Source organism: Pempheris klunzingeri, unplaced genomic scaffold (assembly GCF_042242105.1).
Source record: "Pempheris klunzingeri isolate RE-2024b unplaced genomic scaffold, fPemKlu1.hap1 Scaffold_198, whole genome shotgun sequence".
Taxonomy (NCBI): Eukaryota; Metazoa; Chordata; class Actinopteri; order Acropomatiformes; family Pempheridae; genus Pempheris; species Pempheris klunzingeri.
Window position 1 is genome coordinate 17,454 of NW_027255101.1, and position 26,359 is coordinate 43,812.

The 26,359-nt window shown below is 45.8% G+C and overlaps 2 protein-coding genes across 2 annotated transcripts in view; both read right to left on the reverse strand.

Moving 5' to 3' along the window:
• The window catches only part of LOC139225423 (rab GTPase-activating protein 1-like), a 41,701-nt gene extending 15,350 nt beyond the window's left edge, over nucleotides 1-26,351 (reverse strand). Inside the window, exons 1-13 of the mRNA XM_070856265.1 lie at nucleotides 26,317-26,351; nucleotides 25,615-25,681; nucleotides 25,422-25,524; nucleotides 24,837-25,006; nucleotides 24,541-24,709; nucleotides 23,173-23,266; nucleotides 21,427-21,577; nucleotides 4,750-4,863; nucleotides 2,919-2,993; nucleotides 2,258-2,383; nucleotides 1,959-2,102; nucleotides 610-651; nucleotides 238-366 (exon numbers count right to left, since the gene is read on the reverse strand). Coding sequence (XP_070712366.1) covers nucleotides 238-366; nucleotides 610-651; nucleotides 1,959-2,102; nucleotides 2,258-2,383; nucleotides 2,919-2,993; nucleotides 4,750-4,863; nucleotides 21,427-21,577; nucleotides 23,173-23,266; nucleotides 24,541-24,709; nucleotides 24,837-25,006; nucleotides 25,422-25,524; nucleotides 25,615-25,632 — 1,335 coding nt within the window. The 5' untranslated portion in view covers nucleotides 25,633-25,681; nucleotides 26,317-26,351. The remainder of the gene's footprint in view (nucleotides 1-237; nucleotides 367-609; nucleotides 652-1,958; nucleotides 2,103-2,257; nucleotides 2,384-2,918; nucleotides 2,994-4,749; nucleotides 4,864-21,426; nucleotides 21,578-23,172; nucleotides 23,267-24,540; nucleotides 24,710-24,836; nucleotides 25,007-25,421; nucleotides 25,525-25,614; nucleotides 25,682-26,316) is intronic.
• On the reverse strand, nucleotides 13,187-14,535 carry LOC139225424 (probable G-protein coupled receptor 21). Its single transcript, XM_070856266.1, has one exon. The coding sequence runs from the start codon at nucleotides 14,533-14,535 to the stop codon at nucleotides 13,303-13,305; it is 1,233 nt and encodes a 410-aa protein (XP_070712367.1). The 3' UTR covers nucleotides 13,187-13,302.
• Nucleotides 26,352-26,359: the final 8 nt, after the last annotated feature.

Genomic DNA, 26,359 nt, shown 5'->3' on the forward strand with positions numbered 1-26,359 from the left:
AGTGGTTTGTAGCAGCACTGCTGGACCACAGGAGGTCTCATCCACTAATGTAAACAGGACATTCGCCCTTGATTAGCTGTTTTTGTTTCCATCATTTCAAATCTATTAATGTTTGAGGAGCTCTGGACTTTTTGAAGACCAGAACCACACGAGCATGAGGTGACTGTGACCATACAGAGCTGAGGCTGAAATAGTCAGAGGGATGTGAGGCGACTGCGCTCCAACACTGAGACTCACCTTCATGCTGCAGGCCAGCTCCATCAGTTTCTTTGCGTTCTCCTCTGAGCGGTACCTCTTAGGAACCGGGACACGGAAGAATTTGAGGGCACCTTCGAAGTCCGTTTGGATCAGATCGTCCTTTGATGTCTGAGGAAAACGGGGATGGGAACACGGAGAGTAAATCGGGGGCTCATTTACACTCCCCAGAGCATCTGATAGAGGTTTCAGGTTTCCCAAACTAGATGTCAGAGATGATGACACACATCTGCACCTTCAGACGGGTGAAATCTGTGCATGGTTTGATTTTCTGTTGGCGTCTGCAGTGTGTTTCCATTTCTAATGAGAGCTGTGGTGTGTGTGTGTGTGTCCACGCTGTGTGGGCAGCCTTACCTTCAGAAGGGCCAGGGCTACGTTGAAGATCACACTGATGCCCTGAAATTAAACACACATTTTCAGATTCATTGTGCAGAACACAGGGCGTCTACCTGTGTCAGCAAGAGTGGATTTAAGACTTTTTCTGAGTTTTTAATACCAGTTTAATTAAATTTAAGGCCCATTTTGCTATTTAACATTAATATATAGTTGTACAAATATACATGCTCTCAGTCCAAAAGTATAAGTACATCAAAATTACAATAACTGGCTCCGTTAAAGAATTGAAGTCCTGAAACAGCATTCAATTATGTTCATGCCATCAATGAACAGTCAACAATGATGAAGACACATAATCCAGATGTTTTTTTGAATAATAAAATGAGATTTATCTAAACTAGACGTTAGATATCGAACTGCAGGTCTTCCTTCACCAGCTGAACTTGCACTGTCTCCTTCTCCTGCTATTTGGGTCTCTCCTGGGGGGTTCAGGACTGAACCGGCCGACCTGAAGACTCGGATCGACGCGTTGAGAGGCTGTGTGTGATTTAAAGTCCTGTCTGTCTGCCCATCACTGGCTAAATGTTGGACAGTCTCCCAGTTCCTGCTGCTGTACTGCATCAATGCCATGCATCGCCATAGCAACGGTCTTATTCAGGTGATTGATGGGGTGGTTGGGTAGAGCTCGACGTTCAGGTCTGAGAAATATTTTAGTCTCATCACATAAGGAATTCTTCCCCCGGTGGGCGACCGGCCGCTCTGAGAACAACGTTCAAACTCCTTTAACTTTCTGTTTGTGCGTCTCCATCACGACGCTCGGTGGCCGGTGAAGCAAATACCAACACGACATGATTCACTACAGCTGTGGTGCAATGTGTGATTTGATTCAATAAAATAAAACTAACTAACTTATTGCATATTTATTTCTCTGCTACTGAAGCTCAGTTAGCTGCTCCTTCATTGTCTGTTTCTATTCGACCTCTAAAAACACCTTCAGTCCTCTGTGGTGCAAAAACATGTAAAAAGGAGGTAAATTCAAGTGTTAAGAAGTTAAACTATTACCTAAACTATTACTATGACTTTAAACACAAAAACATTTGTGTCCATTAAAACATATTTATCACACATTATATAATAAATATATATACATATTTATTTCTAGATGAGACCTGAACTGTCTGAATATTAAAAGTAAACGACACCAGAGAACTGAGAAGTGTTCCAACCAATCCCGGTCTCCCCTACAGTCAACGTGGCGGCGAAGAGAACGGAAACGGGGATTTATTCACATCGTAACGTTCAGGTGTCGATAATCAGCGAAACTAAATAGCCTGAAAATGAAATGTGTCTTGTGTTTTACTACCAACCTCACACAGCAGCAGGTCGATGATGTGGAAGACCATGTAGAGCGGGAACTTGGCTGTGAAGAGCGTAAGGAACCACTGGGAGGCGTACATGTGAGCCTCCAGACCCACGTTCAGGAAATGGTTGTACAGGTCCGGTATATATTCCTGTTCATCGCCGAGAGAGGGAGAGAGGGATTAAGAGAGGAGGGAAGGAAAGAAAGAGGAGGAGGACATATGGACGCAGAGGTCACAGAACAAAAAGCAGCACTAATCAGTGAACAGATGACAAAGCTGAAGATGAAGCTGTGCTTTACACACACCTGCATGAGCCTCTCGAGTTGGAAGAACTTGCAGTGCAGATCTTCAAAGTTCTGCTTGAAAAGGTCCCTGAGCCCGTAATCAAACATGATCTTCACCAGCACGCTGAACGCCTGCTCCTCCGGCATCTGACGAGGAAAACCAGCAGACTTTGTGATCACAACCTGCTCCTGCTCTGATTAAGGAGGCTTCAGGTGAGGCTCTACAACCATAAAAACATCTAGCACCAACACAGTTTGTCCACTAGGTGGCGATGTTGGCGTGTCGCTGGAGTGCAGGAGGCTTCGAGGTGAGCCGCTCCAGTATTTATAAAACTAACATGTCAGTATCCTGTAGATGCCTCCTCAGATCTCAGACTGTTTTAGTGCAGGAACAGACATCATGTACATCCTGTCCTCCACTAAACACGTCCAGAAGGAGCCGGGCTGCTCTTTCAACGGTGCAGAAAGTCAATAAGATACGGACGTCACATTAAAACCAAACTCTCAGCTCCTGAAATCACAGCCTACAACCTCTCCTGACTCTGCTCCTGCTCTTGTTTTCTCTTCTTTGTAAAGCGTCCTTGGGTCTCTTGAAAGGCGCTAAATAAAGCCAAGTTATTATTATCATTATCAGTATTATGGTTGGAGGAGTTGGGATTTTTCTGTTGATATGTGAACTCACGTGCAGCAGCAGCACAGCGGCCAAGAAGGATTGTCCCTGGCAGTAGCCAATCTCCTCGTCGTAAACAGAGTAGGCCTGGAGGGGAGGACAGAGGGGGGGGCAGAGAGGAAGAGTTTAAATACTGATGATGAAATGATGTTTAAAGAATTCTGGGGTGGTGCTCGTCCAATTATTGTGTAACAGACGACAGACAGAAGAAGAGCTGACAGGAACCAAAGCTACAAAAATATTTTTCCTGAATAGTTGGCAGATCAGCTGAGGGAGGGGGGGTTCACTATCAGTCTGAACTTTTATTGGACAGGTGGGGGGGGGAAGATCCGGACGAGGAGGGATCAACACAGCTTTAAATTAAACAGCAAAGATAAAGAGAAGCACCGTCATATCAGTCATGTGAATATTTAGTTTTTTAACCCACAGCAGATTAGAGCACTTGAATTGTGTCGTGTAAACTACTGACAGTAACGTCCAGTCATTTTAGAGACCTAAAGCTGTTGAAGCTCACTAATAATACACTGCACTGTATTATTAAGTGCACAAATCCTGCTTTTTCTTTATAAACATGCAGACTTTCAGCTGGCTGTGATGGACAGACATGATGTCGGTCAAATGAAATATAATGAGGTAAATAAATCAAATGCAAAATAATATAAGAATCAGTTGTTGGAGGAGAGAAAGAGAGGAAGAAGGACGAGGCCTGTAGTGGCCCACTGAGCTACAAACACAAATAATGAGAACAGACAAAGTGTGGATCAATCCACACACACACACACACACACACACACAGGAGAGGGAGGGCCGCTGAATTATTCACACACACCTGAGGAGGTGGCTGTCTGAGCAGAGATGGATGCCCTCACCTGACTAATACATAATGAATGAAACATGAAGAAAAGTGAACATTGGTGTGGGAGATGACGGTGCTGGAGGTAGAAGTGTGTGTGTGTGTGTGTGTGTGTGTGTGTGTGCTGTACGTGCACATGATCACTGTCATGGCAGAAACACAACTTCAGGATCAGTAAGTGTGTGTGTGTGTGTGTGTGTGTGTGTGTGTGTGTGTGTGTGTGTGCCATGCTGCAGGACTGATTACAGTACAGTCTATTTATTGTGTGTGTGTGTGTGTCGGAGCAGTTGCAGACAGGCAGTGAACTCAGTGAACCACCCAGAAACTGAGCGGCTGTTCGGCTAATTACTGATCCTGCTGCTCCACAGTCAGACCGACTGTCCTGGTCGCCGCCTGCACAGTAACTTGACTGGATTAGAGGGGAACCGGACGCTGTTTCACATGCAGAGTGATTTTATCTCCGAGAGATGAGCCCAAAAATACCAAATATTTATGTCTCACCACTGGAGGAAGATAAAACATCTCCAATTACACTTTAACAAACACAGCATCATCCTGAGGTTATGAATGGTTACACCTGGGCCACAATGTTTAGAATAAATATCAATAATAATAATCATATGATAATAAAAAGTGTGAGCAGGTCTGAGATGGATGAGGCTCAGAAACTCCATCTAATTCTGTTGTTATCTGTCGTTTCTCTCATGTTTATGATGATTTAATGATCTATTCTAAGATGGATTTGTGTTTCATGTGGATTTCTAACTTCATGCCACCAAACACTTCTCTACGAGGCCTGCAAGCAAATATTCAATGAATATAAATATATTTGTGTTTACATCCATTTTCAGTGTGTTCACACGTCTGGTGTTTTACAGTCAGCTGCTTGTTGCACTCATCCATTTTTAATTTTCTTTAACAGGCTCTATAAAGTTTGACTTTGGAAATGTAAATTAAACATACTGTCACATGTGTGTGTGTGTGTCCCACCTTGCAGATCTTGTAGAGGGAGTCTTGTCCGTCTCCTCCAGTGTCTTTGAAGTAGTCGTGAGCTGGGAATGTCCTGTTGATGTCCCTGGTGATGGCGCTGTCCTGAGGAGACTCCTAACGAGGACAAAAAGACAAAAGGATCCAGGTGGGTGAACACACGTCGCTTTTGAGTCCACATGAATGTTTATTAGCAGCGGGCTGATGATTCCTCGGAGGCCCAGCAGTGGTCAGTGTTCCCACTGCTGAGGTCTCCTGTGCGGTGCAGCATGAATTACTGGTGGCACAGGCTGTTCTCTTCTACGGTACACACTGTACACCTCGTTCTGTCCATCTCAGGTCTGGTTTTAATCAATTTAGGACATGACAAGTCATTCTTAGCTCAGATAAATGATGCTATGAATGGCTACCAAGAATAATAGTGCCAACTGTAAAGAAATAAATACAGCATGTCTTATAAACACAGAGGGAGTGTTATCATTTATCATGTTGACTCAGAGAAAACCTCTGGCACAGTGACCCACTTCAGCCTGGTATCAACAGGGAGGTCATCTGATAGGAAAACAACCAGAGAGTGAAATACTGCGCTGTTTAAAACCCAGCTGATAACACAGAGCTTTAGCTTTCACCATCACACCCTCTGCCGCTACCGACCTGATCTGAAACAGAGTGAATCAACCCTCAGCCTGGACCTGAGCCGTCCAGACACCTGCCAACAAAAAAAAAAACAGGAAGAGCCACCAGCACCACAGCGTGAGGGACCGAGGACGTGGCTTTGCTGCGGTAAAAAGTGATGTGATATGGCACTAAGTGGGGATGTGACATGTCCATCAGCCATAAACACACTTCTCTGGGATATCCCTCTTTTGTGATCACACACACACACACACACACACACACACAGATCAGTAACTACTCCAGACTGGACTCTGAACGAGCAAAGATTAATCACACGTCGCTTCATGATTGATGATCACAGTATTTGGACCAAACAGCCTCTGAATAAGTAATGTTACTCCAACAGCATCACATGACAAATCAAACACACACACACCTTCGCTCAGCGGCTCTGAGGCTCAGACTGGACGGGAAATTAACCAGATACTTTCCAAACGTTTCCACGACACTCTGGGATGTCAGGAAGTGCTGCATGAGGCACTTTCACAGCACTGAAGATCAATATAATCCTTACATTTCCTACAAGAGACACCATCCTCAACACTTTCCATCTATATTACATTAAAAACATACTTGTAATGAATTATAATCTGCTTATAGCACTGCATCATCAGTATCCATGATGCTTTATAACATTAATCAAAATCATTTTAAAGTTATTTATGAAGGTGGAGCATCAGTATCAGTATTATATTCACTGTTATAATGCATCATAATGCAGTTATAAGTTACTCAGTGGTGCTTTTCAGTGTACTATTAATCTCTATAACTGTGATTATGCAGGTCTATAAGCAAACAGTTGTCCCCGATAAGTGTGTTAATAATGTATTACAGCAGTGGGCGTCACAGAAAGTGCTGCCAAACCACCCTGCCGCCCCCCCGCTGGTATCCAGAGCTGTATCCCTCACCTTTAATCACCACTTCTTCTCTGAGCAGCTAATTATACCTTCTCGGTCTGTGTGTTACTGTACCCGCCGAGCGCCTCCCTCTCTTTTTTCCAGGGTTTCTGTTCCAGCTTCCACAGAGGAAGAGAGCGAAACAAAAATAATGCAAGTATGAGAAGAAATGCAGGAAGAGAGGGATGCTGAAACAAAGTGGGCTGATGGGGATCAGAGAGCAACAACAGGGGGATTGTTTTTTTTTTTAACGTCCATTCCTCGGCTTCCACCGCGCCCTGAGTGAGTGAGTGAGTGTGTGTGTGTGTGTGTGTGTGTGTGTGTGTGTGTGTGTGTGTGTGTGTTTAGGGAAGTCTGAGCCATGTCGATTGTTAGAGTGACTTTGGTCAGTCGGATGTGTTTTATATGTGCGGTGGTATGAACCATGACGTGCAGCACATGTCCCATCACTCATATCTTCATGTAGAGGCGCCGTCGCACCCCTTCGCCAACCAATCAGGTTGCAGCTCACATCCACGCTGTCCAGACTGATATAATAAATGTCATTTGATAAAAGCTAATAAGTGGATTCAAATAGGGGAGACTGGGGTTTACTCATCATCATCATCATCATCATCAGGTCTTACATCCATCGTTCCTCCATCAGAGGGAAACTGAAGCTCTGAAATGGGTTTTCCTTTAATTCTCATAAACTTATGCTGACAGGAAGTTATTAATCACAGGGTCAGATTTTTAACTTTTAAGATTTCTTAAGATAAAAACGCCAAATGAGTTTTAAACTGAACAGAATCGCCGCAGTGTGTTTGAATCATGATCATTTAGTTTGAATTATCCTCTGTATGAGAAGGAAAATGAAGGCATTTAAAATGTTTTATTAAAGCTGCAGTTTCAGCTCATTATAAATGTAACATCTAATTGGCAGTAGACTAAAACTACAGCTGTTACTTTTCTCCTTTTGATAAATGTTTGATCATGAAACCATTAATCGCCACAAACTTTTAGCACAAAAACAACAGTTGCATAAAAATGATGACAAATGAAAAATGTCTCCTCTAAAACTAATACAGGTCACAGTGACCTTTGACTCCTGATCGCCAAAATCCCATCAGTTCATCCTGGAGGCCAAACTTGAAGAGAATTAACGAGACAGACGACTCGTTAACACACAGGACTCTCCTGAGATCAGTTCATTAATGATTAGCACCAAAGTTTCAGTGTTTCAGCATCAGTAGAGATGAACGAACGCACACAGCCGGTCCAGAAATCTTCTTCTCCACTGAGGCCATTACACGAGGCCGCGGCCTCTCGGAGCCCGATAAGGATCCGTGTTTACACAAGCACCACTTAGCCTCACTTATCTGAAGTGCTGAGAGGACGCACAAAGACCTCTGACATAATGACCAATTAACTTCCCCTCCGTCCGTCTGCCTGCTCCCTTAACGTGAGCTTTGGAATGAGGGTAGCGTGAGACGGCAGAGAAAACACGTCCAGTGTGTCGTGGTGGTGGATGGAAGTGTGACGGCGAGTTCAGGCAACACAGAGACAGAAGAGTACGAGGACGGTGAAGGCCGAGCACCCCCACGTTACTGCATGAAGACCACAGGCAAAGACAGTAGTGTCATTATTACTGCGGTCTGAAGCCGTGAGTTAGAGGAGAACATCACTACCAGCCTTATGTCTAGGTGATATCTAATGAGCTGGAGCCAAGAGGGGGTTAGCCTAGCTTAGCATAAAGATGATCAGCAGAGGGGAACAGACAACCTGATCTGTCCAAAGGTCCTCTAAAGCTCACTGACTAACCTTAAATATTCTTAAGGTTTTACATGCTGTAAAGAGAGCGGGGATGCTGATCCAGCCTTTATGCTAAGCGAGGGTAATAAGAGTATATCTCAGAACGTTTGAGGAGTTTAAACATGAAAAGATAACACTAATAAAAGCCGTCACCCTGCTTTTAACACCACGGCTGTCATATAAAAGTCACTGATGATTAATCATCGTACGCGCTGGAAGTTTCTCCATCACTGTCGTGTTGAACGGCGCCTTCAGTTAAAGTGGAAACTGAAGTGAGAATATTCATAACACCGTCTGAGGTTTAACGGTCTGCTGTTCAGCTGCCCGTCTACAGCTCCCTCTGTCCTCACTGCCATCAAACCAGGAGAAGCCATTTTTAAAAAGTCTGTCAGACTGTAGGGAAATCAAACCGCATCTCTAAACTTAATCGAAGGACAAAACATGTTTTTCTCACAAACACAATAAAAACTCTTCACTGGGGGAGAGCCAAAAATGGCAGAGCTACACTGCGTGAGTGTGTGAGTGTGTGTGAAACTAGGAATAAAGTGCCGGCGCAGGGTTTCCGTGGGAAGGCTGGGTAGCTGGCCCTCTATTGTTAATGTCCCTGATTTTCTCTGAGTCAACACAATAGCTGACATGTCATTCTGTTATTCTTTCTCTGCACCAAAAGCAGCCTGCTAAGATGCCAAGAGGACGCGGGCAGATATTCATCAAGCCCGGTACAAACCTCGCTCCCCAAATTAAACAACCGTGAGAGCTGCACTCTGATTATTTCAGCCTTAAATTATAGAAGAAACAGGGAATGTGCTTTGAAAATAATTAGCGGCGTCTGCACAGATGTTTTCATCACAAACACTGAAGCAGACATGTTTAATTCCTCTGAGCAAACACCAGTCAGATAAAGTCCTCCAATAATCTGTAGTCGACCAAGCACACGCTCAGGCTACCCGCAGCGCCGTTTCCTCACCTCAGCGTCATCTATCATTAAATCTTAATCGTCTGTCTCATGCCCTACTTTTTGGGCCACTCGTGCTCTGGTGTGCTGCTGCTCCAGCTCCAGGAAACGTGAGTCTGGTCAGAACAGAGACGACACAAAGGTGACAGTGTCGACACAAGCTGCAAACAAACGAACGTGGCCATCACGTTGTTCTCCAGATGAGTCCACCATCGTTCTGCACACACAGACGTGAAGCCGCTGTAGTACGGTCCAGTTACAGCACGTTTATTTTCATCTGCAGCGAAGCAGCTGCGGTTCGGCAAAAGATGGAAAATTCTGTGTGAATCTAATCCTGTTAGTTTTCTTATCAGCTCCTCTTGTCGATCTCCAGCCTCAGAAACTAACGGCCTGTTTTCTGATATTTGTGACAAACAACACAGCGAGTGTATTAATGAACACGACGCTCTCTCTCACACACAGACGGTAGTTGAAGGGAGCCGAAACACACTGAGATAACATTACATTTATTTGCTCAGTACAGACACACAACATGTACATCTTGTAATTCCATACAGGCTCATCACCTACAGAGCATCACGTGATGAAAAACATCTCATTGGTCAGAGTCTCACTTTCACCACAGCAACATTTAACATGTTTGACCTTCTGTTGTATCCCAACAGGCTCCTTCTAGAACAGCAAACATCTTACAAAACCCTCGACACCCCTGATGTATCAAATATAACTGTTTTTTTGTAATGATCTCCATTTTCTCAATCTGGAATTTACAAATGCACCATTGTTCGATTTGAGCGGAACGTCTTTTGGAGCGCTTCCAGACCAGTTATGGCGTCTTAATGTGATAATTATCTGTGGCTCGGTCATGAGGCAGCCATTAGAGGGAGTTTGCTGTGGCCTGTTTACAGATTTATGAAACCACAGAGAAGAAAACCCAAAACAGGCGGAAACACAGGTAGGAAAATACCATTGTGTGTGTGTGTGTGTGTTAAAGTGCACAGTAAGAGTGAGGCCGTTCAGTCTCCACTCTAAGATCCAACCAGTATCCAGCTGGTGTGAAATACTTTTGCTGTTAATTAAAAAAGAGAACAATATGCTCCAACTGGATTTTGAATTAAATCTAAACTTCAAATAAGGCCCCAATCACTCTAATCAACTCCGAGTGTATCCAGATACCATTTACACATTTTTGTTCACACTGAGCCACAGACACAGTTTGTGCTTTCTGTAGCCGAGCGGGGACTCGGCTCGTTCCAGAGGCAGACAAACATCTGGCCCAGAAAGAGGCCATGCACCTCCAGCTGTTTGACTAAGACGCCAGAGGAGGAAGAGGAAGAGATGAAGAGGCAGCAGCCACCCTCTAATGTTTCTGGACGACTCGTTAAGGTGTGACATGAAATGGCAGCGACACACATTATCCAGCAGCGTTAGAGGCTGTGAGCTACTTCAGTCCTCTGACCGATTTTATTTAAATATTTTGAAAATCTAATCTGTCTAACAGCTCACTGTAGTTTGCACTCACTCATTATTGCACCAGATAACCAGAGTATCTGGCAGCGGTTTGAACCTACGAACGGCTTCCTAAAGCAGCTGCTGTCCACATTCCCTCCTGTTCCCTCCGATCCGACCCAACGCGGCTCCAAACCTCCACCAGCGTCCTTCCCTTGAGAACATGAGAGCGGATTGTTTTCCCACAGGAAAAAGGGAATGTGTGTGTGTGTGTGTGTGTGTGTGAACACTAATGTGGGCATGTTTTGGCATAATAATTTCCCAAGACACTTTGTCCAAAGTCTTATGCATTTTTCTAAGGACTTGTACCATTAACTGCTGTGGGAAATGTTTTGTGGTGAACTTCAAAGTCAGAGTCGTCTATACTGCAGATGTAGTAGAATAAAATGCAGCTTCAGCCATTTCAATAGGAACGCATGCTTCTGAACCTACTGACAGTCCAAAACATTTAGCACTTTTCACAACAAACAGGAACACAGTTATTTTACAAAAATACTCTTCTGTAGTTTGACAGTCAGACATTCAGTTCGCCAACAAAGGTACAAACAGGGAAGATTACAGTATTTGGCAACGCTTCACAGGTGACAGCCAAAATATTTAAAGACAACATGTGGACCTGCAGACCACCTCTGTCCTTCACACACACACACACACACACACACACACACACACACACACACACACACACACACACACACACAGTCACACACACAGTCACACACAGTCACACACAGTCACACACAGTCACACACAGTCACACACACAGTCACACACAGTCACACACAGTCACTCTGCAGGGGGGTGATGAGCAGCTAACGAAGCACAGAAAGGCGCTAACTCGGTTAGCTCCCACACCAGAACACCAGAAACAGTCCAATTCAGCCAGTGGTCACATCCAAACACACACACACACACACACACACACACACACACACACACACACACACACACATAAATACATACAAACCAAATTAACAGTTTTGAGTCGTGTGTTTGCTCCTGAATATTTTCAGCTTTACAGAAGAGACTTTTTGAAGAGAGGCTGATTTTCTAATTACTCTACAAATGGACGACAGAGGTTATTCTGCACGTGGAATCCAGGCTGGCTAAAGGACATCTTCATCTCTGCACATGCACTTTGCAGTTTCACGTGTCTAGAAATGTTCCTTTCCATTTGCATATCAAGGCAACAGTACGTCACTTCCCACTGAGAAACAGTCATTCTCATGCACATAAGGCATCACTGAGCCCACACAGAGCGGCGGACCTCCACAAAGTCACAGTAAAACCCACTCACGGCTTCGTCTCTTAGATCAAAGATTCAGGACAAAAATATAATCCAAGAATATCTGTTGAACTCTCTTTGGTAGATTAGATAACGAATATAAAGATAGATTATCTGCACCTAAATAATCTGTGACGCTAACTTTCAAAATAAACATTTCACGACACGCAAATTCATTTCGTCTTATTATTGGTCTTCGTTTGTTTGTATTCAAATTAGGAAAGAAAAGAATCCACAAAACTACACACGGAGACAAGACGACACACACACACACACACACACAGAGGAGTTCCTGAGGACCTGTGATCACATAATCCTCCTTTGTGTGTGTGTGTGTGTGTGTGTGTGTGTGCATTGATGCAGTCACACACATGCCTCCACACACACACACACAACAGGAGGATTATGTGATCACAGGTCCTCAGGAACTCCTCTGTGTGTGTGTGTGTGTGTGTGTCGTCTTGTCTCCGTGTGTAGTTCTTGTCGGATTCTTTTCCTTTCAATCAAAAGCCGTTAAAGAAACCAGCCCAATGATGTACCAACAATCAGAGTACAATAAATACGTCTTTTCTTGTCCTGCTTGTCAGTAATGACATAAGTTTAGTTGCATAATCAAAAGAACAAAGGTGCTGTGACACTGACGAGGATTTTAGAAATTCATGAAAGCGAAATTCACTGAAAACAGAGTTTGATTTGTATCAGGTTAACAGTCGTACACCAAAGCTGGGGAGCATCCACGTCATATATTACAAACAACAGGCTCAGCGTGGGAGTCCAAGACATGAGCTTCTGTCTTGTGCAACAATAAATAATCTAAAGTTTCACGCTTTATGAAGAGACGTCTTGATGACGTCAAACCAACAGTCACTCCAGTCAGTGCAAACACACTATAAAATGACGAGTGAACGGTGTCTGACCCGCATCGCTTCTCTTCTGGATGTAACAAATTCAGTCAACAGATACACAAACACTTCTTCAGTTTTAGTATTCAAACACTGAGAGCATGTGAAAACACGGCGGTCAGCTGCTGTTCTGTTTGCATTTAGCTCACACTGTGTTTCACATACAGGTCTTCAGACCACTCCTCTTGTGACATTTTGGCAAAATAACTTAAAATAAGGATTCAGTTCCCATGAAAGAAAAGTGAACTCATCAGTCACCGCTGTCCACACTCAGTTCAGTCTGCTGCCATCTTAAAAACACCTTTCTCCTTCAGTGCTTTGCTCTGGACTCCGTGTCTGCCTGCTGTGCCGAGTGCAGGGAGGACGTCTGTGTAACCTCCAGCGGCGACAGAGACAGCAGTGGCAGATCAGCGCCTCCTTCCACCTCCTCACAGCACGTTTTGGCTTAAAAGAGGAGACACGTTACAGTAATATCACGTCAGGTGTCCTTTAAAAAAGCTCAAGCCAATTTCGGCACAGCAGCTTCTTCCCGTGTGCCCTCTACACGTGACATGTGGTGCCGATTCCTATTTCCCCGTGTCCGTATCCAAACCCCGGCCCTGCACAGCCTTTGTCAACGGAGCCCACGAAAGCCTTTTTGGTGTTTCTAACCCCAAATCCGCTGCCGCTGCGCTGCAGACAGAAGGAGCAGAGGCGTTTGAGGCCCTTCCTGAAGGCAGAGTTGGAGAGGCTGTAGATGAGACAGTTGCAGAAGCTGTTGCTGATGGCCAGCCATGTGGTGAGGAAGGAGGCTGCGGGGTGGTGGTAGACGCCCCCGCTCTCCAACAGAAAGTAGAGGATGTAGGGCAGCCAGAGGATGTAAAACACGCTCGTGATGCGGAACAGCACCATGGCGTACCGCTTGTCTGGGTACGTCGATGTGGGCTGCTGATATTGAGGTTGGGGTTTCTGTGGCTGGGGAAAGTGGGGCGCCCGCCCTTGCTCTCCTGCGCTGTTGTCCTTGACCACAGCCCCCCCGGTCGGTCCTGAACCCTGCGGCTGCTGCGGTCGGTAGCGTGCGTGGCGCTCGCTGATCTCCCGCGTGTGCTGCCGGCAGATCTTGAAGATGTTGGCGTAGGTGAAGCAGACGGTGAGAGCGGCGGGGGCGTAGAGCAGCGCAACGATGAAGGTCGTGAACGCCGGGTGAGTCCTCCACTCGACCGCGCACCACTCCACCACGTCGCCGTGGTAGCCCGGCTTCCCCCACCCGAGGAAAGACGGGAGGAACACCAGAGCAGAGTACAACCAAATCAGAGCGATGCAGCAGCGCACTCGGCAAGGCGTCACGAGGGACGCGTAGGTCAGAGGCCGCGTGATGGCGATGTAGCGGTCTACGCTCACGCAGGCCAACGACACCATTGAAACGGACTTCAGAACGGACACCATGTAGCCAAACACCTGGCAGGTGAGTCTGGGGTCAAGGCCCTGGAGGTGGTGGAGGAGGGACAGGGAGGGGAACAGGCAGCTGACCCCCACCAGCAGATCAGCGTAGGCCATCGTCTGAATGAAAGCACTGGTGGTGTGCTGGCTGAGCAGGGGGGCGCAGTGAAACACAAAGATCACCACCAGGTTACCGGAGATGATGAGAACGGTGAGGAGGAGTATGATGGAGACTTCAAGGAGGCAGGTGGAGAAAATCTGAGAATAGCCTATCTCAAGCAGGCAGAAGGGAGCGGATAAGTTTGACGGGTCAGCAGAGCTCTGGTTCAGTGGGTCCAGGGAGGAATTCATCATCTTGGGGAGGAATACGCGTCTGCGGGGCCCGTTAAGGGTGCAGTGGACCAAAGAACCCACTATTCTGTCAGGGAGCCGGCTGGTTCTGAGTGCGGCAGCGATGCGGTTTCAGTCCAAACAAAAAGCTCCATCCTGCGAATCCATGATGATGATGATGATGATGAGACTGCCGCCATCAGCCATTTCACATGGGGGAGGGATGGAGAGAACTGTGAGGAAGCTCCCCGGTTTGTCCTCAGCGCAGACAGCTGTGGTTTTACACAAAGGTTCGAAACCACCGGATCAACACACAGAAGTCACAGGCGTGTATTCCTTTTCTTCTTTTTTTTCCCCCAGTGAAGCAAACTTCCCAGCCGAAGGCACCAGGAGGAAAAAAAACAGACAGAAATGTGACTTTGTTTAAAGGAATTCCAGTCCAATCTGCGCCTGAAATGCCTCCGCTCCCTATAAAGTCAGAGACGTCTTCAACATCCGCTGCAGCTGCAGATCGAAGCTCCCTCTTATCAGTCCACAGAGTCACAGCTCCCAGTGAGAAGACCTTATTGTGTGCTGTGCTGCGTATATAAACTGAAAGAAGGAGCCATTAAACATCATTTCTCTGCTTTATTCCTCTGTCTCCGTTTCTTCTTCTTCTTCTTCTCTCTGCCGGTTTCTCGCCTCCTGTCGTCACTCTCCCCAGGCCGCTCGCTCTTGTCTCAGTTTGTGCCCCGTCCTTCACAGTGAGATCACAGCAGACTGCCGTGAGCCGAGAGGATGAAGGCACTGCACATGCAAACACACCTCAGCTGTTTCCATCCAGAGGAGCAGCGACTGTGTCTGGAGTGGAGCTGAGGTAGGCAGGCATACCGATGCTGGGAGAACCCCCCCTGTTCATTTATCCTCCTTTGCCGTCTCTCTCTCTCTCTCTCTCTCTCTCTCTGCCTCTCTCTCTACAGAAACAGTGGCACTGAGGCCCCGCCCCCTCCCCGTGGCTCCAGCCAATGATCAGCCACAAGGGCACGAGGCTGCCTCCTTCCTCCACCCTCTCAACCCTCCCTGTGTGAGTGTGTGTTTCTCATAATCACTCCAAGATTCAAACACACTGTTTCACTCTGCCAAAATTAGCAACATTCAGCGTTAACTTAGTGAAACTCGACTGTTGACATCTGTGCAGCCTCACGTCCAAAAGACAGGACATTCTGGGCTGTGAGGAGCTGGACTTTGTCTTTCTACAGAGCAGAAAAGTGACTGTATTTGTTTTTAGTGGAACAATGACTGCAGTTTACAGGAAAGCGTCCTACAGTAAAGCAGGGACACACAGTACAGGACAGCAGCTCCCCCTAAAGCTCTGTGCATCCGAGCATGTTGAAAGTACGCCGCATACAGACCGTGCTTCATGTTGCATTCAGGAAAAATCAGCTCTTATCACAGAGAAATGAAAAGCACGGAGACAGATCTGCGGTAAAAGCTCCATTATTTAACAAATAGTCGTTCAGAATCCATCATGTTGTGTTTTCTTGGCTGGCGTGTTCATGATATACTGCAGCGTCATAAAATCAGAACATTTTATTTGCGTTCACAGCTGTGTGTAATTAGCCACTGATCCACTAACACAGCAAGTAATTATGCAATTAGCAACTGGGGTCTGCCTTCAAGGCTCAAACTGCAAGTGAAGCTTCGGACAACAGAGAAGGTTTATCATCGATACTGTACAGCAGAACTTATACTCTTCCTGCGACAGCGTCAGTAGCCTCAGACCAGATCTCAGGAACATAAACTCTATGATGATCTTTAACTGCGATATTACTTCATGGAATACCTGAGGCGTGTGTACTAAATCCTGTGAAACGCAACTGGAGTGTCATGTGGAAACGTCATAAGCGAAAACATTACGTCAAACCTCTTCCTGACTAACTATAGCGAGAAACTCACCATGGCAACATGAGCAACAACAACAATAACACCATTCATACAACATGAATAGGTGTGTGAAACAATCTGACCTGCTCTCACACACACACACACACACACACACACACATGTGGCTTTTACAACGTAAACTTGTGTAACAATGGTACTTATGTAATGTATCATTACACTAATGGCCTACTTTCCTCAAGGGTCTTTTCATATAAAGGTGGTTTTTTGCTTTCAGTTGAACTTAACAAATCTCTGTGTGCACGAGTCTCTGAAAGAAAGAGAGGGAGCGACTGTGTGGACAGGACTAGAAGGCAGCTCATTTCACATAAAGATAATCTTATGGATGCACCAGAGCCAGCGTGCTGTCTGTGAGCACTGGTTGTATTTACACGTTCATGTTGCAGGATGTCTGTATTTGAACAGTAACTTTGTCCCCGTGTGTCTGCGTACATGTCCTCCTGTCTGTTTGGGCCTCAACAGATATGCACCTGCTCCAGATTTTGCATGCATCAGCAGATGCTGAGCCTCCACTTAGCAAGAGAGCTGCTTCGACACAGTCAGCGATACTCCGGTATCGTGACCTCACCGCGCATTTTTTAATCTCCAACATCAACAGACAGCTTTTCAGCACAGGGCTGCAAAGCTCCGAGCTCCGAACACTTTTTGTTCCATTTTCTTAAACAGGTTAGTCCCAGCGAGTCTCCATCAGCCCGCCCGCAAAGAGCCGCTGAATCTGTGCTAGAATAATTACCAGCCGAGTTATTTTTAGCTCACATGATGTGATGATTACATTTAATTACTCAGAACACTGCGCTAAAATTAGAAACTTCAGTGGGTAGTAATCACCTTCAGGTTCAGAGCTGCACCGTCTTAATCTTAAAGACTTTCTGAAGACTGCAGAGTTTGTCTCGTGCAGGGAAATTTGGTGAAGCATGATGGAGGCCCACACACACACACACACACACACACACACACACACACACACACACACACACACACACACACACACACACCAGGCTGCACCTTTTTCTTCCCTGCAATCCAGACACACTCTCATGCTTTCATGCACCTCCTCTGCCCACCACACGAGGAGCTAAAAATAGACGACAGTACAACGAAAAGGGCTGGGAGAGGAGGAGGAGGAGGAAGAGGAGAAGGGGATGAGGAAGGGAGCCAAAGGAAACACAGAGCTCATCAAAGACGTGAGGAGGAAGAGGCGGAGGAGAGGAAGGAACAGAACATAGGAGGAAGAAGGAAGAGGGTGACGTGCTGTCGTCCAGTCGCCAAGCTGAGCACAACTTAGTCCTGTTAGCTGCTGGACTTGAGCTTCCTCGCTGCTCGTCATCCTCTGAAGGACGAACTTCCAGCTGCTGACTAACAGCTGGCAACAACACAGTAGACCTAAACTCATGGAAAACAGATCTGATGCACTTGGGAAGGAAAAATCTGATGACTAAAACTGTATAAGTATAATCACAAGTGGGAAACAGGTTCTGTTGACCAGCTAAGCCAGTCACTTTTAAAAGATGGTGAAAAGACGGTGGTTACGCTCAGATTGTCGTTAACACCCTCCCTCCACCACCACCAGGCATGATACTGCAAAAACCGATCAGCTGATGCCTCATCTGAGGTTTTATTTATTATTTAGATACATGGCGAATTCTGAGTTTATATCTGAGAATGAATCCTGTTTATCTCACTGAGCCTCGAGCCAAAGCATCAAAGCATGAAGTGACACCAACATCAGGCGGATGTGAGAGTCCTCAAACCCATTCACGGGGTGCTATCTAATGTCGGAGAGTGGCTTCAAAGTAAAGCATTTCCATTTCTGCCCTGCAGACGTCAGGACAGCAACAGTGCAGGCGTAAACCTGCAGGGCAGAGAGACGGGCAGGCGCACAGACAGACAGACAGACAGACAGAGAGAGACAGACAGCAGCGAACACGACGATACGAGTGAGAGAGGCAGTGAGACGGTAAGACCGAACACAAATGAGCAGACAAGAAGACACACAAGATGACAGGAACACAAACAGGTCGAGGTGGAAGTCAGAGAGAGTCAGAAACACCAACGATTATACAGGCAGGCAGACAGACAGGCAGGCAGACAGGCAGGCAGACAGGCAGGCAGGTCATTATGTGGGTCAGACAGAGGCAGACACACTGATAGTTATGAGCTCTCTACAGGAGGCTGTGTGTGTGTGTTTACCTGCTCGTATACACACCTTAGGAGACTGTTCTAACATTATTCATCACACAATCTAAACATCACAAGTGTCTGTAAGTGACTAAATAACCTGTTAAGTCTGTGTGTGTCATCGTTAACGCTGTCAGCTCACTCCTCTGATATAAAGTCTGTGGATCATTAGCTGCAGCTGTTATAACCTGGTTATATGATGCTTTATATACATATATAAACAGTTATTTTCACTCTGTGTTGATTTGTGGATCTTGAATAATTCATTGCTCTCAGAGTGACTGCCACACACACACACACACATATTGGTCGTATGAATCGTACCTTTTCTTTCTCTTTACACTGATCTCATTATTATTGACACTTTTGCAGCTTGTTCTTGTGCCAATAAAGCTGTTTTGAATTGACGTAATGGGGATCGTGCCCACACTGCATGGACCACAGACTTTAGCAGACTGCTGGGCCGAGAGGAACAACATGATGTTTGGGAGAAAAAGACTTCAAACTAGAATTACATGACTTTATATTTGCTGTTACCTATTAGCTTTCCTCATCACTACCACGACACTGATCATGCTCTAAAGTAATCAATCAATAATCACAGACTCTTGCTGAGCTCCTGTTACTGCTGTTCCACTCACACACGTTGTCTTTCGTAACAACCTCCTGACGAAGATCCGCTGGCACCGGACCAGCCGGCTGCCAAAACCAATTATTTGTTTGCCAGACTTACTAACTCTGTCAACGACTGGCTTCTACTCACTATAATTTCTGGCAAAATGTGGGCCATGGCTGCAGCAGCCTAATGAGTTTATTGGTTACCGGTGGAGTGTTAATTAGTCAGCATTCAAAGTTAGACTGGGACTGCCAGTACTTGGCAGCAGCAACCCTGCTATCGGGGAGTTCATTAGAGAGAGCACAGGTCAGATGTCTACGACCTCTAACCCCGTTTCCACTTCCATCAATGCCCGCATTCAAATACGTGGATGAACACAGAGTTCAGATGGGGTCAGGGCACAAAAGAGGGCGCTAGCTAGGACATGATGTGCACACAGCGCAGCGCAGCACAAAGAGACACAGGCTGAATACAGCAGGCACACTGAACAAATGAGGAGCCAGCACGAGTATGGTATGTACAAATTTTAACACAGAGGTTGGAAAGGGATAGAAGGAATTAGTACATGAGAAGATAAGCTTTAATTAGTACCAGTAACAATACCGGCATGAATGAGTACAAGAAAATTCTTTCCTAATTAATACAAATGATGTGGAGTATGGAAGTGTATTGCATAATGTTACCCTGAATATTATGTCAACAACAACTCCTGTGTCTTAAATCACAGGATCAGAGAGAGTAACACCCGTTCCTTGTTGTGTTAAATGAGATATTTATCATCTCTCTGTGCTTTACCTGCTCTTGGCGGCCCTGTCTGGTCTGAATAAAGGCTCAGACGCAGCTGCACATGTTCACCACACTTTTCTCTCGTTGGCTGACGCACAAACCTGAAGCGCTTTAGTGCTTCTGCAATAAATTCCCACCCCTCTTTCTGTCCAGTGCCTATCAATACAGTGGCGCCGTGATCCAGTGGTACTGCTGCCTGAGTGAAAGCTGAGATTCCTTTCATACCAGATCACCTCGTGTTAACGGAAAAACGCCGCTGCCCCGACGCTATTTTAGTGTATTTTAGTGTTTCTATTGTGCCAGAGATGTAAGATAGGAAAAGAGCAGAGGGGAGGAGGAGGGAGGGAGGGAGGGTGAGGAAAATGAGAGTGGGAGAGGAGAGCGGAGGGGAGGAAAGGGCAAGACCAACATCTTGTCACCACCTGGGACCCAGCGTGCTGCCTGGGGATGTTGCCTTTACATAATAACAGTGGACGGAGCCGACACAGACTAACACACTGTTCTCTAACACACACACACACACACACACACACACACACACACACACACACACACACACACACACACACACTCTGTCACTCACTAACAAACTGAAACTAAAAGCTAGCTGTCATTTTGGAAGATTCACACCGACAGACAGCTGATCAGATCTGAGGCAAAAACATCAAACCTCACGTTAAAAACACCCAAAAGAAACCATCATAACTCAATAATATCAATTATCATCTCAGAACACAGTCCAGGGCTAATTCAGTTAAATCAAACTAAATATAAACAAATACTAATTGTGAAAAAATCATCTGATTTGACTGAAACCAAAACAAAACTAGACTTTAGGAAAAAACAGCTGGCAGCTATGAAATCCTCCTCCATCATGATTCAATGATGAAAATAACAAAATCATTAAAGCACCTTTTCAGACCACAGTCCAAAGTTATCAGGTGATTCATATAAAGAACTAAAACTTAATGAAAACTAAAACTACGTGTGTAAAAACATTTTAGTTCGCTGAAATAAAAAGAGTCTGAGTCTTTACTGAGACGTCGACAGGACTGGAGTCAGCTGACTTCACCGAACTCCTTCATCTGTATAAACAGCCCCAGATCAGAAGGAAAGCACTCAAACTGACACTGAAACCAAGAAAAAATAAGACTAAAACCAGTAAATCCACTCTGGAGACTAATGGAAACTAAAGTGAGCTGGAAACCAACATTAAAAATAAAAACGAATAAAACTATGTTATAAAAACCAAGACAAACAAAACCTGATCACGTTTTCAGAACGTCTGTGTTTCAGTGAAAGGAATCAAAGTATTAAAATATATTTTTGAAACAGGACACCAGCAGCAAAGGATCATGGGAGTTTACTTAACGAAGACGTCTGCACGGTCTTACCTTTGTGATGAGGGTGCGGTACTCCTCCACCTGGTGGTCGTTGTTATGGCAACCTGCCAGGAGCTGCCACACCTCCCCACGGAGAGCCTCAGGGATGCCGCTCCGCACCAGAGCCGGGAGCTGCCGGGGACGCACCGATAGGTTCATATGCCTGAGGAAGAGAGGAGGAAGAGAGGAGGAGAGGAAACAGGAGAGGAAGAGAAGGGGTAAGAAGAGCCAACATGGCGTTAATCAGACCAATTTAAACACTGTTTGCTGTTTCTTTTCCAGTCGATCTAAAAGTTGTGCGTCTCCAGCGTGTCACAACCTCAAACTCTTTTTCAGCTTCATCACTTTTCTTTACTTCAGTTTTGCAGAACGCTGATTGGTGGAACACACCTGCAGCGTTCCCCACTTCCGTGTTTAAGTCAGTGTGGCTGCAAACTGGTTCATTTAATTTCTACAAGCTTCAGTTCGTTTGTGTTTCGGTCATTTGGAAAATGGGAGCAAAAGAAGAGAAGCTATGAGAAGAGGACGGACGACGAGGTCCAGGCTCTTTTCAGCGTGAAATTCAGCGGGACGACCGAGTCTGTGGAAGAATAGCCGACGAGCTGGTGGAGCTAAATGTAGGACACACGCTGAAACAAATTCGTGAAAAGTTGAAGAAACTTGTGCAAGATTATAAGAAGCTGAAGGACAGTCGCTCCCCCACACGTCATCAGCCTGATTTGAATAAATGTTCCTGAACTTTGAGGTGGAAACACAAACCACACAGATCACCAGGAATTCTTTTACCCAGGTAAACAAATTCCTGGTAATAAAAGTTCCTGGAAATGTTGGTTAGATGTTAAAGAGTGAAAAACACCTCGGGCCTCAGCTGAGACACGGAGGTGAACTCTGCTGACCCTTCAGACCAAAACATCACAGAGGCTCAGATGATTCTCTGACTTTTCCTCCTTCTCTTAAATCATCTTCTCTTTTGTTTGGCTTTTTTGTTCCAAGCATCAGGTTATGCAACACATGGCATTTTCTGTTGAGACTACAAAGGGAGACAGAAGTATACTCTGTGTGTGTGTGTGTGCATGTGACACTACTAATGCCAGGCCTCAGGTCCTCGGGGTCAGAAGATTGTAAAGGCCTTTCTGTGATTTGTGCCCCCCCGAGAGCTACGTCCATAAAACACATGCAAGAAAACATGCAAAAGTCACCGATCCCTCACACAAAGCCTGGCATTATGACAGGCCCGTCTTATGATTCCTTCCCTTGTTCAAAGAAGTGTTTGTTTTAACACTCATGTCAACATTTGGTCAGAGGACATCATAAACACTAAAATATAGGCAGAACTGATGCCTCAGTAAACGTGTACAGTTAAACAAATCATGTATGTAACCCTGATGTGGTTTTCCTGGTTTATCAGTGTTTCTGCTCAGATTTAGCTGGTTTGGTTGTTAAACTGATGTTGGAGCTTCTAACGGGACCAAACAGGCTGCGTTTCTTCTTCTGCTGCTTTAAATGTGTTTCTAACGGGACCAAACAGGCTGCGTTTCTTCTTATGTGTGTGTGTGTGGCTTAATTTACAGCTAATTAAAGTCCAGGCTGAATTTTCTATTCAGTTCATCACAAGCTTGTGATTAAAAACAAACGCAGTAATGGGAGAGGGAAGCATCTTAATAAGCTGCTGCTCTTTCTGTCACACACAGTGCCTCCGCTAACACTCTCTCCACACACAGCAGAAGAAGAAGAAGAAGAAGAAGAAGAAGGCCTTACCACTTGGATAACAAGTCTCCCCAGGTCTCCAGGATCTTCTCTGCACACTCCTTGGAAACGTCACCTGACCCGCTGAGTAGCGGCTCGTCGTTATCTGGACACACAGTGAAAACAGCCCATTAGCCCATTGTGCATGTGAGAGGAGGAAAACCTCCCCTCCCTGATATCAAGGCGATTTTAACCTGAAAACAATGTGTAGGATCTCTGCTGTGCGGTTGGAGAGGTGTGTCTACCTGTTAATCAGCACGGGTTACGAGTGACCGTTAAAACTGACACCCCACCAACAGTGTGATATCAAAGGTAGTAAATGAAACATGATGCTGTGATAATGACCAAAAGTTAAAGTGTTCATTTGCACAGAGGGCGAGGACGGGGATCTATCTGTGAGTCTGAGGTGGCGTACTGAGAGCTGTCCACGTGTGGTCGGATCACCTGAGAATGCAACAGGTGTGAACGAGGCCTCAGATAGAAACGTTTCCTCGTTCAGAGTGACCAGTGTTTTGTACAGACAGTCACTGACCTTCTGCTTATTGGTGCCTAAATGTACCAACTCCCCCTTTAACGTCTAGAGAGAAATGTTTGCATCACAGGCTGAGACCCTCTGGTTAAATGTTTTGTGATGCTGCAGACTGTGATAAACCACGTGCATACCAAGATTCAGTCTTCACTTATCTCTATCTGTATTTGCTGCGGTGTCTGAATATTCAAAGTGAACTGACAAACAGACCTGAGAGTGAGACCAAACTGTACCTAGAGGCCAGCAGATCACAGACTCACACAAAAAGTACCTCAATCATGCTCTCTGCCTTTTATTCTCACTGCTACCTCTCACAGAAAAATACAAAACCACACACAAACACACACAGAGCACTGCTGGCTAAGTACTCAGTGAGAACTCAGTACAAACAGTTCTGGGAGACGGTGGCTGATCTCCCACGGGACGACTCCTGTGGACCACAAGTCTATATCTGGTTCAGCCCCACAGGGTAGACTTTGAATTTTATAACTATCAGACATCGAGTCGAAGCTGTAAATGTTAGAAGCTGAATATCTGGAAGTGTGCAGCGTGATTCGGCTGGCTCAGATGTTGGTTAACTGTGTTTCGTTTCAGCAGTGCTGGCGGTGTTGTGTTCTGGAGGAAAATGTCATCTGCTTTGAGGCTGTTAATGTGTCCGCCCTGGCCGAGCTCAACACGTGGTTCTAAACTTTAAAACCATTTTCATCAGGCTCCTTCTGTGGCGACGTTTGTAAGGATTATTTTCATATGGCCTTTGTGATGTCAGGGAACCTTCTGTACTGAGAGCCTGTAATGAAACACAAGCCCATAAGAAGTGACTGAGGGGAGAAAGGAAGACGGGATCCAGTCACCTTCCTCTTCGTCGTCCTCAGGTGGCGAGGACACGGCGGTGCCTGGCCCGGTGGGCAGGATGCCGGGACTGGCCGTGGTCTTCCGTTTCTCTCTCTCAGTCTCACTTTCCAAACTCACCACCTCATACAAAGTGTCGGAGGCAGGACTCTTTCGCTCCTTACGCTCCATCTGCAGAGGGAGAGCGAGAGAGAGAGACGCGTGGACAAGACGCCACATGATCTACTCCGATTGGCCGATGAAACCTGCTCAGCCATTACATAACCAGACTGATTTAATCCCAGATGACTCGGCATACCTGTCGTAGCTTAAGGTAGAAGGTCTCCGTGTAGTTCCGCTTGCTGAAGGGCCAGAACAGCCGGTCATTCGGGGAGCACACCCTGACCCTCGTCTCCAGCAAGAAGCGGACAGGCTCCTCCACCTCTGTGATCACCAGGTCCACCGCTGTCGTCATGTACATGAATTTATCTAGAAAAACAAGAGTGCGGCTCACATGTCATCCCCAGTGGCCGACTCCCTTCTGCATGACAAACACATACTTGAACCTGAAGTCTGTAGCAGTGGGATTTACTGTGTTTGAGGGTGGATTGGTTTCATCATCCAGCAATATTTCTGCACAGTCTGTTCCAATACTGTAGCTTCTGTGTTGCATGCAACATTACTTTTAATTATCAAAGTACAGCTTCCATGGCCATTCAGTGTAGCTCTGATTTCACCACAAACTGCTCCTTCACAGCCTCATCTGATTTTCACTCTTGGAAATGTGCCAAACGTCGGTGTGAAGATGTGAGTGACTGCTCGGTGAAATATGAGCCAAGGAAATAATAACTGTTGAAAGTCGTTCGGCTTTATTTGGATTTTTCGACAGACTTTTGGCCGTTACCTTTGGGCGTTTCCTCGTTCACAGCCTGGAACTGGGGCGTGTTGGGGTTCCAGCTTCCTGTGATGATGTAAGACTTCCCGTCGGAGCTCTTTCCCATCGACTCCTGAAGGAGCACACGATGGAAGAAATCAGCAAACTCACACTCACACACAAAGACAACGACACACACATGTATAAGAAAACAGTCACCCACCAGATCCAGCAGGTGCATGTCGCTGTTCTTCACGTTTTTGCCTGGGCTGAGCAGGAGGCCGAAACACCTGGACGCACACACACAGACAAGAGAGAGGGAGAAGTGAAATGAACAGATGACATAAGAAAGAAGGGAGGGAAAAAATAGAAAGAACAGACGCAGGAGAACACGTCTCCCTATAGAGTAGAACCATCACATGTTCCTGTGAGTAGCTTCCTGGACTGATCCTCTAACACAGACCAGATCAAGGAGGACATTAAACACAGCACCTCCATCCACACCTTCTCGGGCTCCGTCGAACAATAACAAACCAGCGAGGAGGTGGAAAGTCGGCAAAAAGGTGATGGGGTGTTTACATTTCAACTGATTTATTAAACCGTGGAAAACGAGGAGCCTCAGAGACGGACGCGCATCAATCGCCGTCTCACAAATGTGCCGGAACACTTAAAACCTGACACGGGCCGACACGCGGATGTAAAGATGTCGGCCGGTGCGTGTTCATCAGTTACAGCTGAGTGATTCCTTTCTTATGAGTGTCAGTTGGTGTTTTAAGCAGAAACAGGATCCGCTGCATATTAATGGGAGCCTTTATCTATCCGTTATCCTGCTTGTTGCATTTCAAAATAAATCACTCAGCATTCCCCCTGTACAGTAAACGAGGTTCTGTTGTGAGTGTGTGTGTGTGCTTGTGCTTTCTTTTACCTCTCGATAGCCAGTTCCTTGTTGGAGGTCTGCTGGACATAAA

What these genes read in the sequence shown, in the direction of transcription:
- LOC139225424 (XM_070856266.1), bottom strand. Translation starts at nt 14,535, where the DNA reads ATGATGAATTCCTCCCTGGACCCACTGAACCAGAGCTCTGCTGACCCG.